The 16,299-nt window shown below is 52.5% G+C and overlaps 1 protein-coding gene across 1 annotated transcript in view; it reads right to left on the bottom strand.

The window, feature by feature from the left end:
- The window catches only part of Cdh4 (cadherin 4), a 459,219-nt gene that overhangs the window by 12,050 nt on the left and 430,870 nt on the right, over positions 1-16,299 (bottom strand). Inside the window, exons 8-10 of the mRNA XM_021192528.2 lie at positions 12,546-12,683; positions 4,537-4,722; positions 475-728 (exon numbers count right to left, since the gene is read on the bottom strand). Coding sequence (XP_021048187.1) covers positions 475-728; positions 4,537-4,722; positions 12,546-12,683 — 578 coding nt within the window. The remainder of the gene's footprint in view (positions 1-474; positions 729-4,536; positions 4,723-12,545; positions 12,684-16,299) is intronic.

The following is a 16,299-nucleotide window of genomic DNA, read 5'->3' as shown; positions in this document are numbered from 1 at the left end:
CCTCGGTGCCCCTCCTACATAGGGACAGGCCACAGCAGTAGCTCATGTCTCTGTGGTGGGTGGTCTTAGATTCTGGAGGACCTCAGAGGGCTATGCCCGCGTCACCTACATTTTGCAGGTGGTGGGTACCATGAGGTACAAAGTCATTAGCAGCTTGCTCCAGTCACTTGCCACTATCAGGGAAGCCATGACCTGCCCTGGCTCCACAGTCTAAACATCTTCCTTGTCAGCCTGGAGAAGGTGACACTGGTCCCTGATGCCCGATGCTATCCTATTGGGCAACTCTCTGGGGTGGTTTGCTTCTAGATAAGCCAGTGCTTCAGGTCTGGACATGGTACCCCTGTCCTCCTTCTCTCTCTACTGGGCTTCCTGGCTTTCAGGCTTCTTTGGGCATGTTGTGACTCTTCGGTGTGGCACGCAGGAGTGGATCCTGCTCTGAGGGTCAGACAGGGCCAGGCTGTGCCGAAGACTCACCTCACGGCTTGCTGCATGAACCGGTCAGGGTCCACTGCAGAAAAAGTGGTGAGTGCCGTCCCAGCGGGCACGCCCTCTTCCAGGCGGATCAGTTTGTGGTTGGAGGGGAAGTAGGGGGCCTCATTGACATCGGTGACAGAGATGGTTACCCCCGCTGTGGACTGGAAGGACATCTGGATCCCACTGGCTAGGGGCGCCTGGTTGGACACCATTACGGTCAGCATGAAGGCTCGGTTCAGCTCATAGTCCACTGCCTGGAAGAAGGAACAGGTTACCTGGGGCTTCCTACAGAGGTGGGGCTGGCCGTTCCTACTGCCCAGTCTCTTAGACTCTCCCTGCCTTGCTTTGTATGGGGGCCTGGTTTCCACTGTCCCTTTACCGCAGACTCTTGTCTCTGGCTTCTTCTGGGTTCTGGCCAATGAGAGGAGAGAGAGAGGTTGGGGAAAAGGGTCTCTAGCTAGTAGCCCCACACCCGGATGAGGCAGAAGCCGGGTTTCTTGGGGGCATCGATCTTTCTGCCGTACCTTCTCGGGTGTTGGGATCACAGGTATGTTGTCTCCATGCCTGGCTTCATGAATTCTCAAGAATTCCTTACTCACTGTGTGGGCAGGCACAAGGGAGCTGAGGATACTGAGTCACTGCCGCCACAGGAAGCTCAGAAAATACAAGTGAGGGCTGAGAGTAATGGTGGCCAAAGGTTGATTTTGGTTCTAGGGGGGCACGATGGGTCCGTGAGCAACGGCATCTGCCACCTTGTCTGGTGATGAGTTTGATCCTCAGAATCCACAAGGTTGGAGGAGACCACTGGCCCCTGCAAGCTGCCCCCTAACCGCCTCCTGTGTGAGCAGCACACGTCTCCTGTGACCCCCAACTTAACAAAATAAAAGTTAGCTTCTGCTGGACACAGTGGTCCCCGCCTGCAATCCCAGCAGTCAGGAGACTGAGACAGGAAGTCTGCAAGCTTGAGGTCAGCCTGTCTCAAAAGCCCAAACCAAACCAAGCCAAACAGCAACGTTTAAGCGTTCACTTGTCCACCGTTTTCTTGAACTTGTTACTGATTCTGTGTCCCCAGCGGGAGACTTAAAGTAATAGAAATGCAGTTCTGCGGGGCAGACGTAAAGTGTCTATCCCTGGGCTAGAGTCCGACAGTAGGGCCAGTTTCTTCTGGTGACTCCTGTCTCATACATGTCCACTCTGGAGAGGGGTCTGTGGGGTCTTGTCCCTCTTCAGAGCCAGCTGTGGCTTCCTGCCTCCAACTGCTTCTGCCTCTGCCTCGGTCTTCCCACCTTGCTCTGCGTGTCAGTTTTAGGTAGACACAAGCTAGAGACCCTTTAGGAAAGGGTACCTCAGTTGAAGCAATGCTGCCACCAGGGTGGGCTGTGGTGCTCCTTCCTCATTGGTGAATGATGTGGGAGGGCCCAGTTCGCGGTGGGCGGGGCCACCTGGGGCAGGGCTATAAATAAAGCAGCTGAGCAAGCAAGAGGGTGGGAGACTGGAGAGGGTGGGAGGTTGGGGGGCCGGGCGGGGACAGGGCTGCCAGTAAGCAGCGTTCAGCTTCTGTCTCCAGGTTCTTATCCTGACTTCCCTCCATGATAGATTATGCTTGGGACATGTAAGGTGAAACTTGTTTGTTTGTTTGTTTTAGATTATTTATTTTATGTATATGAGTGCTCTATCTGCATGTACACCTGCATGCCAGAAGAGGGCATCATATCCCATTACAGATGGTTGTGAGCCACCACATTGCTGGGAATTGAACTCAGGACCTCTGGAAAAGCAACCAGTGCTTTTAACCACAGAGCCTTCTCTTCAGTCCCGTTTTAAATCACAACAACAGAACCCCTGACTAAGACATCCCCTGACCTTTTTGCTCCCTTTCTTAAAGGCTTCTGAGGCTACACTGGGCTGATGCAGATGGTCCAGACTCACCTCAAACCTTAAGACCTTCAACTCTGTTACATCTGCAAAGACCCTCCTGCCTTCTGGTTACAGTTTCTAAAGGCAGGGATGGGGATTCTGGGGGAGATGGTACTGTCGGGGTTTCCAAGGCCCCCAATGCTGAGAAAAGCACCTGGTTGGAACGTAGGCAAGTGCTAGACAATGGGATGCTGAGAGTGGTCTTTGTGAGAATGAACTGGGACCCTGAGTTACCATCAACAGATGATGATACAGAACTCAGTGTGCAGCTTGCTGTTATCCTGTGGGAGGGTCAGGCTGTCACATCTTGATGACCATAAGTAAGACAGCCACATACCACAGCTCTCCAGCCACCAGCCTCTCCCTGAATGACCTCCCTGGCTGGTTTCCTCAAAGGAAGCTCGAGAGAACAGGCCTAGGACACTTGTTCAGATGGCATCAGATGCATCCCAGTGTGGGAGCATCCACAGCCAACTGTCTCAGCTTCTCCAACAGGGCAGAGGCATACAGCATGTGACACCTGACCATTCCTGGGGAATTCCCATCACAGGTCACATGGCTCCCTGTTCCTTACTGTAGGCCTACCTGGGTCTTCATGAACTCCGTTTGGGGGAAGAGCTTTTCTGGAGGAGCCAGCTTCCCGTTTCTGTCTGTGTTCCACCTTCAGATGCTAAGCCTTGTGTTGGATCTGGTCCCTGAGTCTATAGCTAAGCAGATCAGCACCTAATCTACTTCTGGATTTTGTAATCACCTGTCCTTGGTGCCCAGTGCTGCTACTATGTGAAATATTATCTATGCATGGAAAGGAATTATAAACTAGGTAATCAATACTGCCAGTGGGCCTGGGAAGGAAACAGAGGCACTGAATCTAGAAGGCTCTAGACCTGGGGCCAGAGATGCTGCTGGCTCCTCAATGGTGACCTTGGTGAGACCTCCCTCTCCCCAAGCTTGGTCTTTATGCTTGTCCGAAGGATACATGGATATACGATTTCCTAAGCTCTGAGTATGGGCTCACCTCTCCGTGGCACATGATGATGTCCAGCTGTCACTGGGCATGGGGTATGGCTGGGCCTGTGCCCCTGCCTCTGTAGGCCCAGGCATGGCTTGTGAGTTTAGCTGTACATGCAGGGAATGAACTGGTCTCTCCCTTGCTCTATCTCTGCCCAGTTTGTACTGTGTTGCTGGACACTGTACAGGTGCATTTTTATAGGTGGGGCCTGTGCCCACAGGGTCACCTGGCTGGACCCAGAACCACATGAACTGGCTGCAAGTCTCTCAAGACACCCAGGGCAGAGTAACCTGCACCCTTCCCTTCTAGACCAGAAATAGTGAACCTACCCCACGCCTCGTCTTGACTCCTCTGTATTTAACCTCCAGGTGCCACCAAGCTCCCAGAATTTGTACCATACTGTGGCAAGGTCTTCCTCTTGCAGAACCAATGGCTGCCAATGCCTGTAGCCCTCCTGGAAGCCTCAGGCAGAGGCCAGGCCAGTTTGCTTTAATAAGCTGCTTTCTAAAACTGTGGAGGGCAGGGTCTTTCTGTGTTTATTGGCTCGTGTCCTTGTGGGACACAGAATCGCATTATATATGATACACTAAAAAAATCTTGTCATCAGTCCTTCCAGAAAGACTATGGCCAATAAAATTCACAGGCAGGAAAGATAAAATACACCTATAATGTGGAAGCCAACAGAATATTTGCTGTGACAGTTTCACTTAGGGTGCTGGACACACTCACTAAGGTGCCCTCCTCAATGACCCTTGGCTCAACAGTAAGGCCTGAGTGCACCTTAGAGAGGTAGGCCCTCGTATCAAACCAGAGAGGGGGGTTGTAACACATCCTCCTGCATCGTACATCAAGGTGTGTGTGAAATCTCATGAGAAGGGGGGTTCTTGTTCACAAGAAAATGCCAGCATGGACATGAAGGCTAGAATCTTTCCTTTCCTGGTGGAAAATGGTTGGTGAGAGGTGAAGTCAGGAAGATCAAGAGTTCGAGGCCAGCCCCAGCAGTACAAAATTGAGGCCAGCCTGAGTTAGGAGAGACACCGTGGAGGTTGTCTCTAAATGGTTTGGTCCTTGGCCATAGGTAGCTGACAGACATTCATGTTCCTGGACCAGGAGATATGCAAGCAGCAGTCACCTACCTTCACCACGGTGACCATGCCCTCATTGGTCACGGGGTCTGTGCGGACACTGAAGTGCCCAGAGGGGTCCCCACTTATGATTCGGTAGACGGCATTCCAGTTGGGTGAGTGGGGCTGGTCTCGGTCCATCACCGTGAGGTTGGCCACGACTGTCTCTATGCGGTTCTCGGGAACCTCTCCTGCAAACTGCGGAGTGCAAGAAAGAATATTAGGACTTCATATGGAGCTTGGGAGCCAGACTCTGTGCCAACACTGGCAAGCATCAGGGTCTCTGCTCTCGATGGTCACCCTAGGTGGATGGGGACAGCCGCTGTTCGCCATGGAGACAGCTGGGGGATAGTCCTGGCTTCTCGAGCATCTGCTCCCATCTGCACACATCTACGCAGGACCATCTCATCAGTGCAGCAAGCTCTTGTCCTACCCTCACGCTTTTCTCATGTGCACGGAGGATCAATGGCAAGTAGCTAGGAGGGATATGTGATAGAGAGTGGGAGGAGCAGGAGTCTAGGGGTAGCAGCTGCAAGAGGCTTCTGAGACAAGTACTCCCTGGCTCCTCCCACCATCTAGTTACTGCCCCAGATGCCCACTATGGCCAGCGACCATGCATAGAGGTGCTAACCTCTCTGATGTTAAGGCACAGTGAGGTTGCTGTGTGCACCCACAAAGGCCACATGGGCTCACTTGGAGTGGGGGAAGGGGTGTCTGCCTTAGGAATCCAAGTGCCCCCCGCCAACTGTGGCCCTTTGCTGGGACTGGCTTCTAGGTTCTGTGCTCAGGTGCTCTGATCTTACCTGCTCTGCTGTCCTGAAATTCACCTTAGAGCAAGATAAATAATTGTCATGTGAATTCAGGATCAGATGGGAACCCATTGTGTGTATCCTAAAAGATGTCCCTCTGGTGCCCCCAGTGCTGTTCTGGAACCTTCCTCATCCAGCCTTTCACGGGAATGATGGATGGAAGCAAAGGATTGCTGTAGAGCAGAGCCTTCCTTTGATTTCTGAGCCATCCTTGGAGCTAAGAGTCCTGAGGCTGCAGAAGGTCCCCCCAGGAAACTCTAGGAGGCAAGTGAGTGGGGCACAGCTGGTTTCCAGAGAATTCTAGGAGATGAAACCTTTTGCCATTTAGCCCAGAGGGGCACAGCAGCCCCAGAGAAAACAGCAGATCTGAGTCGTGACCACGTATGTCCAGTGTCTGGCTTCCTGACTGGGCTCCTGGGTTTCTCTGTGCAGCTGGACGAGACTGTCATTGCTAGTGACCTCCATAGTGAGAGTCACTTCTCCTGACACCGACATTCCACGTCAGCAATAGGATTACCGTAGTGTCTGAGGGTCTGTACCTCATGACATGGGGAGCTGTCCTTGGAGGGATATCACAGGTGCTTGGGGGACAGTGTTGCAGATAGAACCATGTCACCCAAATTTGTGTGTTGAGGTTCTTAGCCCGACCCAGCACCTCAGCCTGTAACCTTGTCTCAAAAGGTGTCAGCATGCTGGGCGTGGTGGCACACGCCTTTAATCTCAGCACTTGGGAGGCAGAGGCAAGCGGATTTCTAAGTCCGAGGCCAGCCTGGTCTACAGAGTGAGTTCCAGGACAGTCAGGGCTATACAGAGAAACCCTGACTCGAACCTACCCCCCCCCCAGCAAAAAAAAAAAAAAAAAGAGGTGTCAGCATGATGTTGGGGGTTGTCCAAACCCAGCCTGTGTGGCATCCTTGTGAATATTCCCCAGTGGCACACACATTGAGGGTATATTAGTTACTTTCCATACTGCTGTGGCTAAATCACTAACTAAAGCAACATAAGGAAGGAAGAGTTATTTTGGATCCCAGTTTGAAGGTTCAGGCCATTGTGGCCAGTAAGTCGTGGAGGCTGCTGGTCCCCCTGCATCCACAGTCAGGAAGCAGAGGTAAGATAGCTGCTGGTGCAGCTTGCTGTCTCCAGCCCAGCATCGATGACGCTGCCCACATTCAAGGTGGCTTTTTTCTCAGTCAGACCCTACCGGGAACTCCCTTATAAATACACCCAGATCTCTAAATCCAGGACTTTTCACGTCCTAGGGGAGATGTTCTCTTGTAGACCAGATTTCCAGTGTCCATTTAGTCTGAGAGGTTTTTCCAGATCTTTAGGAATGTCCAGATTCCCTCACATGCTTTCCAAAAGCCGGCTTCTCTAGCCACGACAGTAAAACAAATTCTGCTGGGCTCTGTTCAGAAACCAGAACCCTAGGTTCTCAATTCTGAATGGGCTCGGAGGCTGGTTCCTTCCACCATTGATACACTGTTTCATTATTGTAACACCGTTGTTACAATACATGTGTAACAATAGTTACAGATGTAGGTATTAATATATCTGTGAGTCTTAGGCTGTCAAGTTGCAGACATCTAGGTGGGCACGCAGGCTTGGCAGGCTCCATGAGGTAAGAATACATGGGAACTGGTGTCATGGTGGGCTCTGAGATGGTTCCTGGGTAGCAGCTAGTTAGTGGGGAGCCAGGATGACACAGGCTACCGTGGTTTGCTTCCTTTTTCCAACCCAGTGCCTTTACCTTCATACTCTGCTTGGCTAGGTGGGGGCCCAGGGACCCAAAAGAGAATAAAGTACTTTTTTGGAAACAGACCTCTAGCCTTAGTTCCAGGCTGAGGGGTGACTTGTTGCTGTGGGTCCTTGGTACCCCTTTTCTGTGAGCTGCCTGCATGTCTGCCTTCTGACCAGGTCTTCTGTTGGGCGGGGCCTGGGTCTGGTTCACTTTATTCTGGCCTGTCTGTCGGGTCCTTCAGAGGCACTGGAGGCCTCTGTTGTCTGAGGGTGGATCTTGAGGGAGTGTTGAGGGAGTGGAGGTGATGCTGGGTGGTCAGGGATGCAAGCTCTGGGCTTAACCCTGTGACCACCACCTCAGAGCATGAAGAACTAGCCCCCAATTAATGACTTATGGCTGTGTGCCTGAGTGTAATTAAGGGTACAGAGTCTATTCCAATTTTAAAATGCTACATTTTAAGTCATAGGAACTTGTGCTGGATCAAAATCCCTCTCTCCTCCCGGGTTCCCACACTTAGTTGAAAAGCTGAGAATTCAGGGCTTTTAGAGGTTGGTCATGTACTTGCTGCTAGGATGAGAGGCTTGTAGGTGCCACAGTGCCCTATCTGGCTAGACTCATGGAATGTTCCCAGGTTAGCCCAGTTCTAACCCCACAGTTGAGTAGCCTTCTCAGGCAGGTAGGTCTCTCCAGAGGACAACATATGCTATACTCTTGGTTATTGGGGTAGATGTTTCTAGAAGAACCTCAAAATCTTGGAGGCAACAGGTACCGATCCTTGGCTCTAAAGTTTAGTGGACTTCTGCTTCTGGGGAAATACTTTCCACTCTGGTGAGTGAGCCACCTGACTGTGATTGCTACCTGTTCTTGTCTGGGTAAGAGTTTTCCAAAGTCCCGGGTGTTGAGGACCTGGTCTCTAGCCTGTGCAGTATTAGGGGCATAGTAGAATCTAGGGTAGGCGTGAGTTAGTGGGAAGGAGTCAGGTCAGTGGGTGGGGTTGTGCCCCTGAGGAGGCTGTGGAGACCCTAACCCCTTCTTGTCTGTCTTTACTTCCAGTAACTAAGTGAGCAGTTTCTTCTTCATTCTCCCTACCATGATTTGCAGCCTGAACACACACAGGTTCACAGTGACCATGTATGGGACCCTCTAAAAACATGAGCCAAAACGGGGGTTTCCTCTTTGTGTACCAATGACACCATTGTCAGAGCCACAGAGAACCAACACCATGTGTGTGCACAGCCTGGTCAAGTGCTCTCCAGAGGGTCACTGTCCTGCTATATGCTGTCCCTTGTCCAGCTTGGAGGTGACCTATGGAGGAACACCATGACCTAACCCTCTTTCAATCCCTTAACTGGGTGTCACTCACTCCCACGAGGGGACAGATCATCTTGTATAGACAAATAGCAAACGTCACTATTGTCTTATTGCATAGGCTGGGCCTGAATGACTCTGCCCTTTTTTCCCAGTGGAGGGACAGTGTGGAAAGCTTTGATGATTGCTCTCACCTCTTACTGCTAAAGGTCTGGGCTAGAATTGCTTGGTGTCTGCAGGTTAAGCCTGTGCTTATTGTTCAGGTGTAAACTTCTTAGAACCAGCTATGCCCCCATCTTGGCATCGATCACACACAAATGTAAAATATGGACAAGCTTTCTGGGCTCACAGAGGTCTGGACATCCGCCAAGGCCACACAGCAAGAAGGGATCAAGAGGGTGGCTATGTATGGGCGGGGCAAGGCTTAGAGGAAGATCACACACGGTTGCTGGGTCTCAGGCTCCTCTGTGCCCATCGGGATCTGTGCATGGGGTAGGTTGGAGGCTCCAGGGACACACATGGTCTAAAGTTGTTTTTCACCCCAGTGGGTCCTATATTGCTCTGGAGTGCTGGTGGCAGGGTGGCCCTGGATGAGTTACGGGCTCTGGCCTCCAGGGGGCACTGCAGCTGCACAAGAGCAAGAAGAAAATAACTTTTAATTAACACTTGGGAATAGGATTCGGAGCTGGCAAATCCCTGCATCTCTTTAGCTTTGCCTGATTGTTCTTGATTAAGCTTCACAAAAATAGCCCATGTGTGTTGTGTGGCCAACCTGCCTCCACACTCCTACTGTGAAGAAAAGACAGTGTCCCTGGGTACCTGCCTGCCGCTAATCTGGATGGTGTCCTGGCAAGTATGAAGTCTGTGGAGCTTGTACTGGAGAGGAGGTGTACGCTTGAAGTGGAGAAGTGTTCTATACTCACGGGACTTCAGACTGCCACACGCTCTTCCCTCCCTACCCTCCACATCCCAGGGAACCAGGGATCTCTACCTTCCTTCATGGGTTGCATGGACTCCTGGAATGAGCTTTGTGCCATTAGACTCCACATTTAAGTTCCAGTGTGACCTGCCAGCTGCCTGTTCCTAGCAACCTGTGCTGGCTCGTAGCCATTTCTTCTGTGCCCCAGCAGAGAGGCCGCTGTTTGCTCCAGAGCTTCCTGCCTCTCAGAGATGGCATGGGGCCTGCCTGGGTGTTTGCGGCGTGGCTCATGCATATGAGGGAAGATGGAATTCAGTTAGGTTGTATGTGGTGGTCCCGGCCAGACAGAGCTCAGATCCATAGGCAGAAATGTTCTATCCTCAGAATGGTAAAGGAAACTCCCCTGGAGCTACCGTGGAGGTGCTCTGTGGCAGGCTCCGTGGCAGGCGCTCTCCCACCGTGGTCATCCTCAGGCAGTGCTGTCGGGCCTGGGCAGTGGCCTAGCAGGTGCTAAATTCGACCTCAGACAATCTCATAGATAGTCTGAGACAGGATTCATCCATTTGACACAGGAGTAGGGCTTCTTGGCTCTCTGTCTATCTCTGAGCCAGGGTATCTGCGGCTCTCTTGTCTTTTCGGAACAGCACAGCCCTTCTTAGAGCTCTTTGGAATGAGCAAGGTTGGAGCTTGTGGTGGGATTGCAAGGCAGGCTGGGTCCTTGAACACCACACACCGGTCTCTGAGGCTCCTTCCTGCACCGTCTGTCTGCGATGAACACCCTCCTCCAGAGGTGTTCTCCTCAAAGACGTTCAGGCTGCGGTGGCGTTCCATCTCTTCTGCTGGGAAGGAGCCCAGAGCTGCACTCTTTTGGCTTCCCTCTGGCCCGGTTCTCATGGTGACTACAGCATCCAAAGGCTGCCACCTGAGGGTAGGACCGGGAGTCCTGAAGTCGGGAGAGTTGTGTGGTTTCTGCACCCTGATATCTGTACTCCAGCAGTCTGGCATGGGCAGAAGGGTATATTCCTGGGAGCATACGTAGCCCTAACTTAGCAGATGCCTGGCTCAGGAGTGCTGTCCTGATTGTTTTCATTTTATTTATTTAATTATTAATATGATTATTGTTGTTGTTGTTGTTATTTATCGATTTAACACAAGCTAGAGTTATTTAGGAAGAAGAACCTTAGTGAAGAAAATGCCCACATTATGTTACCCGTAGGCAAGTCTGTGGGGCCAGATTTGCCTACAGGTAACATGATGTGGGCATTTTCTTGATTAACGGCTGATGTTTGTGGGCCCTGTCCACTTTGGGCAGTGCCATCCCTTGGGCTACCAGTGCTCCTGGGCGCTAAGAGAAAGCAAACTGAGCAAGCCATGAGGGGCAAGCCAGTAAAACAATGTTCCTCCATGGCTCCTGGCCGGGGCTCCACGCTTCAGTTCCTGCCTTGAGTTTATGCCCTTTAAGACGGAATGCGGTCAGAACGTGTCCTGGTGTTTTATCACAGCGATAGAAGTCTAGTTAAGACAAGTGGGTTTGTGTCTTGAGTGTGGTGCTGGGTCAGCTCCTGACAAGGCTACCCTGTGTGAGTCCCCCGACCTCCGGTGGTGGCTGTGGCAAGGCATGGTCTAGACCGGGGTGGCCCCAGTGTGGGCCTGGCCCTAACCTGACAGCTGAGAGTTCCTGCACTGTCACAGAAGGTGGTTACCACACTGAGCACTGCTCAGCAAGCCCTCTAGAGGCCTGTCCATCCAGGCCCAGGGCAGAGGATGTCTGTGGCAGGGGGTCAGGGTCAGTGACTGCTTCCCTAGAGTCTGAACAGACCGAACCCAGAGAGAGAGACCCTCCAGCTTTCTCAAGGTCTCCCTGGCTCACCAGTGCCTCTCTGGGCTGAGTAGCTTGGCCAAACCTTCCACCCCTCCTTCCTGCACCTGTTGCTTGTGGAGAGGGACGGGATTCTCACCAGTCTTCAGGGGGCCCGAGCCACTCTGGTTGTCAGTCATCTACTATTTGGCCACTAGATGGCGCTGTGGTCCAAGAGAACAGGATGGGGACAGGCTCTTGAGCAGGGGGCCTTCAGCCTTCTAGACACCTTCTCTCCCCTCCTCTCCTTTCCATGTGGCAGCCACTTTCAGGGTTCAGACTCAGCTGCTCCCTGTGGACTGTGTGCCCCGAGCCCCATGTCCCGGCCCACCACTGGGTTGGGGACCAGAAGCTCATAGGGTAGACTGAATGGGGACCTGATGGGAGAGTGTCTACCTATGTGTTTGGCAAAGTCCTTGTTGTTACTATTATGGACACATGCCCCTCTTCACTTCACCTCTGGGAGTGACCTCCTGACCTCGCTTTGGCACACTCTGGCCTGTAGTCTGCCATCTCTTTAGGGCTGGGCTGGGCTGGGCTGTGTTCACAGAGGGGTTGGGTCACAGAACAGCTCACACCCATGGACTTGAGAGTCCTGGAGGCAGAGATGACCAGGGCCCCACAGAATGTTGGGAGGCCCAGAAGTGGTCATCATATCTGCTGTGCATGTGAGAGAGCCTAAGGGTCTCACAGGTAGGGACCCTTCTTGCAGCGTGGCTTTTCCAGGGGGGTCCAGGAGAAATGGCAGTCATGTGATTTATAGTTCTGTTTCTAGAGTCTTCCCTCCCAGAGTGAGGTGTGTGTGTGGGGGGGTGGTCTGTTCCTCCGGCTTGTGACTGGAGGCCCACAGTGGTCTTCCTATACCATAGTTGGGTGAATACATGTATGTCCAGCAAGAACTCTTGACCTCTTGTCCAGTGTTGTAGCCAGTCTTTACCAGTTTCCCCATCTGCTGATGCGAACCCCAAGGGGCTAGCCCCGTCCACTGAGGACCAAGGTAGAAAGGGACCCTTGCTTCAAGGGCACATATGCCCATAGCCAAGGACCAGCTGGGCATCTCCCAGTCAGGTACCCACTGCAGTCACACACACACCTCTTCAAATGATGTGGTGGCCTGATTGGTCAGCTTCTCCAGACTTTACAAAGGCCCCAGCAATGCGTAAGCCATCACTTAATCTTGGGGTGCACCACACCCCTAATTTCCTAGGGCTTTCTCCACAGGAGTGTCTGGGCCCACTCCTTCCCACTCGAAGTGGCTGGCATGGTGTCCCTCTCTCTATGAGGCACCTGTGCTTCGACAGTCATTACCCACCCCCCACTGAGAGAGAAGGAAGTGGCTGTGAATTACAGCTTAGGGCTGGCATCTCCGAGAGAACCTGAGGTACTCACTGTGCTTGTGGTGAATTCTGGAGGGTTGTCATTTACGTCTGTCACCGTGATGATGGCAGTGGCTGTGTTCGAGAGACCGTAATTAAGGTTTCCTTCCATGTCAGTGGCCTGGACAATGACGGTGTACTGCTGGACTTTCTGGAGGGGGGAGACAGCGTGTCAGACTCGGTTCAGTAGATGAGGAATACAGGCTTCCTCGGTGGCTTCCATCCTTGGCACGGGCTGCCTGGGACTCCCTGGAGGTGTGGGAGCCTGCGGTTGCCTGGTGGTAGGGGGCTGTGGCAGAAGGGGGCTGACCATGTCTGTTTCTCAGCAGCCTTCAATGGGTGCAGTCACTTCTGGTGTTAAGACAGAAAGGGCAGGTCAGGGGTCAGAGGGACCTTCACAGTCTTTGGTGTGACAGGGAAGGCAGCCTGCAAGGTGCCAGGCTAAGGGATGACACTGTTAGGATAAAGCTGAACTGCCAGCTAGACCAAGAGTCAGAGAGCAAATGCAAGTCACAGCGGTTCGGGTTCACAAGCTCCACACGAAGGAGCAGCAAGCCCCCGGACGCAGGTGTGGTTTGCAAACCAAGAATAATGATATGCTGTATCAGGCACTGCCGGAGTCACGTGACCCTCCCCTGCTCACTGCCCACACCCGGAGAGTCACAAGGCTCCTCTGCTCACTGAGAGGCAGAGGCACTGGAATCACATGCCTTTCTTGACCAGGGGCAGCATGCTGTGGGAGTGACAGCCTCTGACCAGCAGGGGGCAGCTCTGTGGGGACCCCCCGCCTACTTCTCACTGGCACTGCTGGGTGACAGGGTAGAAAGAACCCCTCTGGAACGTCCTCTAGACAACTTAAATCTCTATTCCTGTTCTCCTGAGAGGTCAGGAAAGGCCAGTTCTTACCACATGACTCAGGGAAGTGTGTGTGAGTTCCAGACATTGGCAGGAATATCATAAGCAGCGGGTGGGTCACAAGATTCCTCTCTTCATCTGTCATCTCTCCACCCACCCATCCTCCTTCCACCCACCCATGCATCCCTTTATCTACTCGGTATCCATCTCTCTAATGTATGTTTATATATGAACACATGTGCGTGCATGTGAATGTGTGCACACAAATGCTTGTTAGAATGTATGTATGCCTGTATGCATGTATATATTCATATGTGTGTACATACCTGTAGGTCTCTGTTCATGTGTGTAGTGTGCATGTGTGTGTACAGCAGCCTGCCACTAGAGGGCGAGCTGGGCTTGCTTCTGAACAGCAGGACCCTGGGAAGGAAGCTAGTCCAGCATGATGAGAAAAATACTGCAGGAACCCAGAAGAAACCTGGCTTATCATGGCTGGGGCAGGCCAGCCATGCTTTAGAGTCTACTACCCACCTCTGAGCCTTTGCAGACCTGAGTTTGGCAGTCTCTACCCCTGCATATCCCTCCATAGAGGCAGAAGGAGGTGTGGGACGCAGTGGGCATACTATGTTCGGGGTCACCCCTATTGGCCAACTGCTTTCCTGTGGCCCCCTTCCCTAGCTCCCGTTAGGTTTGGAGAGCAGGGCAGATGCCCCCGGAACTGGCCCCAGTATCAGCCGTGGAGTTGCAATGAATTCATTAAAAAGCGATTCGACCGTTTTCAAGTTAAAGAGCAGGAAGATAACCAGAACGGCCGTCCCTGGGGCTTCCATTCACGTCCCTGCAGCCCAGCATGCAGATTCTACAGAACAGCCATCAATAATGGATCAGTCAGCCTGCCCTAGAAAGTAGCAAAGATTCCACAGCATGTCCCTGTAGGCAGCGTCCCTCGCCAGCCTGGAAGGCTGTCCAGCTAGCTGCACTCTCCGGGTCAGGCTGAGTCCATGGCTGGGAGCTCCCAACTTCCCCTCAGGTGCTGCCCCAGTACTGAGACTGCCTTACCCACAGGGCTGCACACAAACCTCCTGCTCACTCTGGGCTCTCTGATCCCAGCAGGCGGTCAGTATGGGGGAATATAATTTGAAGCCCAGAGCCAAGACATATGAACCCCTGAATCCCTCCATCATCCACTGAGGTCAAAGCCACTACTGACCATTCAGAGAGGGTCTCTGGATCTTCTCAGGCTCAGGGCTGTTCTGTGCCAGCTCCTCATGGTTTACAGAAGTCACCACTCTTGGACTTTCCTACTGGTCACTGTTGGAACCATGCTCCCCCACCCTCGACACTGAGAAGTGGAGTAGCTGAGGCCTTTCTTTTGGTGTTCAGCATCTGGAGACTGCTCTGTGCCTGAGAGCGAGGTGAGGGGGTGTGTAGGGCCAGCTGTAGGGCAGAGGGCCACAAGGGCACTGTGGAAGCTGAAAACTTGGACCTAAAGTTGGCTTGCAACCCAGAAACCCCACTCCTGGGTGTAGATCCAAAGGCCAAAAACAGGTGTCCACACAAACAGTGCCTACCAGTGAGCACACAGCACCATCCAAGATGGCAAGTAGCCCATGGAGGGTACTTGAAACATAGTGTGTCCACATGATGGAGTATCACTCATCCATGAAAAGGAATAGCATTTCCATACCTGCTATGCCCAGATGTACTTCAGAGCCATTATGTCAGATAAGAAGAGCCAGGCCCAGAAAATCACAAGGATGTCCTTATAAAGGCAGAGTGTTCACATCGGGTCAGTCCACAGACAGAGGCTAGCTATGGGTGTAAATGGGGTGGCATCAACACTGTAGGGCTCCTCCTTGGGGTGATGAAAGTGCCCAGGGACGAGGTAGGTGTAACCCTGGGTGAGCTGAGTGCAGTATGTGGGTGAATTTCACAGCGTGTGCACCACAGCTTAAGGTGCTGGCACTAGACTGTCCCTAAGAAAACACAGCTCTCCTCAGTGGGCTGCGTGCTTTCCTTCCCCTGCACTGCTGCCGCCCGTGGAAGCCATTGCAGGCTGCAAGCCTTGGCTTTGGGACATCGTGGAGAGGGTTACACAACACTGCTCTCATTAGCCACTCTGTCTCTGGGGAGCCCGAGGGGACTCTGTGCTCACTGTCCTCCATGATTGCTGAGCTGCTGGGAGATGAGGTTGGAGTTCCCAGGCTTCCATAGGACCTCAGCAGGCTGAACCCTGATACGGATCATTCCTGCCTGCCCGTAGGTCGCTCTACTTATTCTTCTTCATCCAGTGCCAGGATAAGGCGATGCATGCGTGCACAGACCACTGGGCCCCAGCAGCGATGGCCCACGGTGTGGCAGAGCGCTCTGGGGCTTTCCTTGCCTGAGGTCGAGTCGGGGAGATGTGCCCACCTCACCGGGTGCCCAGGTGGATGCTTGGTGACGACTCAGCACCAAAAAGTTGTCTAAGTGCAGAGCCAAGGCTGCCAGCAGAGCTCCCATAAAGGGTGGTCGCAGAAGGCCTGGGTCTTGGGCAAACCTCCACTCACTCTCCTAGTCCCTGAGATTTGGGCTTCCCAAGCATCCTCATTGGAGGATATGAGTAAAAACCAGGTTCTGGGGCTGGAGAGATGGTTCAGTGGTTTGGAATGTGTACTGCTCTTGCAGAGGACCAGAGTTTGATTCCTCCAGGAACTCATCTGGTCCCTGTGGGCTTGCACTCACATGGGGTTCTCTCTCTCTCTCTCTCTCTCTCTCTCTTACACACACACACACACACCCACCCCTAAAAACCACGTAATTAAAAAAACAAAACAAAACAATAAAAATAAATCTTTAAACTCCATTCCTGCCTGAAGCTTCTAGCTGCTGAGCCAAAGGATGTATTTCTTTCTTTTCTTTTTTTTTTTTTT

Source organism: Mus pahari, chromosome 3 (assembly GCF_900095145.1).
Source record: "Mus pahari chromosome 3, PAHARI_EIJ_v1.1, whole genome shotgun sequence".
Classification (NCBI taxonomy): Eukaryota; Metazoa; Chordata; class Mammalia; order Rodentia; family Muridae; genus Mus; species Mus pahari.
The sequence above is the reverse complement of the archived record's forward strand: the minus strand, read 5'-3'. Positions and strand labels throughout refer to the sequence as shown.